The 3,137-nt window shown below is 42.6% G+C and overlaps 1 protein-coding gene across 1 annotated transcript; it reads left to right on the top strand.

Annotated features, from left to right (window-relative positions):
* The first annotated feature begins 1,032 nt into the window (after positions 1–1,032).
* Positions 1,033–3,137, top strand: LOC131164560 (trihelix transcription factor ASIL2-like). Its single transcript, XM_058121839.1, has 2 exons — positions 1,033–1,862; positions 2,111–3,137. Exons 1-2 carry the CDS (start codon positions 1,502–1,504, stop codon positions 2,752–2,754), a joined length of 1,005 nt encoding a protein of 334 aa, XP_057977822.1. The 5' UTR covers positions 1,033–1,501; the 3' UTR covers positions 2,755–3,137.

Below are 3,137 nucleotides of genomic sequence, written 5' to 3'. Positions count from 1 at the left end.
TCTATTCTACTTATTTGATTCCAAATCTCAACTAGTAGGATATGTAGATGCTAGATATCTATTTAATCCTCACAATGCTAAATCTCAAACCGAATATGTATTTCTTTATGGAAAAACAGTTATATCTTGGAAATCAATAAAGCAGACGATTACAACATCTTCTAATCATTCTGAAATATTATCTATCCATGAAATTAGTAGAGAATGCGTGTGACTCAGATCAATGATTTCTCACATCCAAGCAAATTGTAGTCTTCAATCAATCAATGATTTATATGAAGACAATGTTGCATGTATAACTCAACTAAGAGGGGGATGCATAAGGGGTGACAAAACAAAACATATTTCTCCAAAATTCTTTTACACACATGAACTCCAGAAAAATGATGATATAGATGTTCAGCAGATCCGATCAAATGATAATCTAATAGATATGTTCACCAAAACTTTGTCTACTACAACATTCAACAAATTGGTTTATCTTATCAGAATGAGACATCTTAAAAATCTTAGTTGGAAGAGTTAATATATGGGTGACATCCAAGGAAGAGTGTTATGAAAAATATGAATGTGACCCTATCTTTCACCCCTTCCTTTTTCACCCCAATAAATGCTTAGCTATCCTTATTGCCCTATATAAGGGTACTCTCTCCTTCCCATTTGAAATACATACATTTAGATGCTTGAAGTAAGTAGGCATATAGAAAAAAGATGAGAGATAAAGAGAAGAGAAATATTTTTTATAAGGTCGATTCTGATATTTTGTAGAAAGACAGTTACAAATCATCTTATAATTCCATTCGAAATAGTGAAGTTTTTATTTCGTCCATTTGTAGAGTAGGTATATCTGAACCATGTAAAATTTTTATCTAGTCTTTATTTCTTTATTTATTTTATTACATCTTTTATAACATAATTATGTTTATTCATCATTTTTAATATTTTTTTTTATTTTTATTAAAAAAACATACCACTGGTGTATATATATATATATATATATAGAGAGAGAGAGAGAGAGAGAGAGAGAGAGAGAATGAATCTGCCGCCACATAAGCAAGAGTGTGAAACAGTAGTCCCACACTGTCACACCCAAACCCCCTACTGCCATAGCCCATAGCCCACCACCTAGAGAGAGAGAGAGAGACGGAGGGGACGAGAGGAAGCAGACGAGACCCACGGTAGTGGCAGAGTTGTTGTTGGCTGTGCACTGCGCCAGCTGCGCACGCTAGTATCGTCCACCCCCTCAGCCGGTGTCCAGTCTCTTCACACTCTCTGTCTGCTGCCCTCCCCCACCAGGCCACCACCAACATGATAACATCCACGGATCCACCTCCACCGCCGCCGCCACCTCCCTTTCCACCTCCGCAGCCACACCACTCAGAGCCCCGCATTCTTTCTCCACCAACCTTTCTTATCCTGCCCCCCACCATCCCTCTCCCCCTACCTTACGCTTCTCCTCCTCCACCGCCGCCGCTGCCACTCCTATCCTCCGCCTCGACCCATGTCCACGCCTCCCCGAAAATTCCCCCTCCCCTGCTGGACCCACGACGAGACACTCGCCCTCATCGACGCCTACCGCGAAAAATGGTACTCTCTTCACCGCGCCAGCCTCCGCGCCCCTGACTGGGACAATGTCGCCGCCACCGTCGCCCGCCGCTGCAACCTCGTCTCGCCGCCCAAGACCGCCGTCCAGTGCCGCCACAAGATCGAGAAGCTCCGCAAGCGTTACCGCTCTGAGAAGCACCGATCCGTCTCCTACCCGGGCCGATTCTTCTCCTCCTGGGTTTTCTTCCCCAACATGGATTCCATGGAAATTGGGCTCTCCTCGGCTGTCGGATCGAACCGAAATCCGAATCCCAGAGGTGGGTTTCGTGTTAGAACCTTAGAGGCTCGGAGTTCGGTAGCTAGGTCACTGAATTTGGCATGATTAGTGTCAATTCTGACCCGAATTTTAATTTTGACGATGATTGTGTTGCTGGGTTTTTACACCTCGTTCATTGGACTTATGGCAAGATCAATGGAAATTCTGACCCAAATTTTAATTTTGATCGTTATCCTGTTGATGGGTTTCTCGTAAAAGCCTTCACTGATCCGAATTTGGTTATTGTAGGGTCCAGGATGAAGAATTGCCGCAGAGTTGAAGGGAAATCTAGTCATAATTTTGATACTGATCGCAAACTCGATGGAGACATGGGTGTCGGTGGTCAAGGGTTTTGGGGAAAAACCCTAGTTGATTTTGATCATGATGCCAATGATATAGCAACCCCAGCTGATTGGAATTGTCGCAAGATGGATAGTAGTAATTGTAACAAACCCAAGTGTTCTGCTGTTGAATCCCATTACAATGCTGACGACGAAGTCGAAGCCACTGGTGTGTTTAGCACAAGAACTCCAGTACTTGGAGCAAAGAAGAACGGGAAGGTATATGGGATTTCTAGCCCCGATGTTGATAGATCGTCTTCTTCTGCATACAGATTCGGGAAGAGGAGTGTGGATGGTGGGAGTAAGAGAGTGGTGAATCCAATTGCAGATATGATATCTGCAATTAAATTACTGGGGGATGGATACGTGAAGATGGAGAAGATGAAGATGGAAATGGCCAGAGAGATGGAAAAAATGCGAATGGAAATGGAAATGAAGCGCATCGAAGTGATAATCGAGTCACAGCAGCAGATTGTGGATGCTTTTGTTTCAAGGATTTTGGAGGAGAAGAAGAAGAAGAAGAAGATGAAACTGGTGTTGCCTGATTCCTAGTCTTGGATGAGAATGGTACAAAGCAGTATGAGGTTTTGGTTTGGGAATGGGAAGACTTGTGACGATGTTCAGTGACTGGGTTTCCCATGACCTTCCTGGGAACAGGAACCACCGAGTTTTGTTCTTTATGCTGGCTGGATCCTTTTTGTTGGTAGATTCTTACTCTCTCCTTGTTAATTCTGATCTTACTACCAAAAGTATGTATATGTCCTTTCTTCTTTCCTTGTTTTTTTTAGGAGTAGAATTTTAGCGTACTGAATCTGAAGCAGTCAAGGAAAGGAAGGTTTTCCTTCTGATGATGTAATGGAATCAGGCTTTTCATCAATGTTAAAAAACAAAACTTCCATCAACTAACAATAGATTTTGGGGAGATTTTCCATTAA

Source organism: Malania oleifera, chromosome 9 (assembly GCF_029873635.1).
Source record: "Malania oleifera isolate guangnan ecotype guangnan chromosome 9, ASM2987363v1, whole genome shotgun sequence".
In the NCBI taxonomy this organism is placed as follows: domain Eukaryota; kingdom Viridiplantae; phylum Streptophyta; class Magnoliopsida; order Santalales; family Ximeniaceae; genus Malania; species Malania oleifera.
This window is presented reverse-complemented; position numbering and strand designations above follow the sequence as displayed.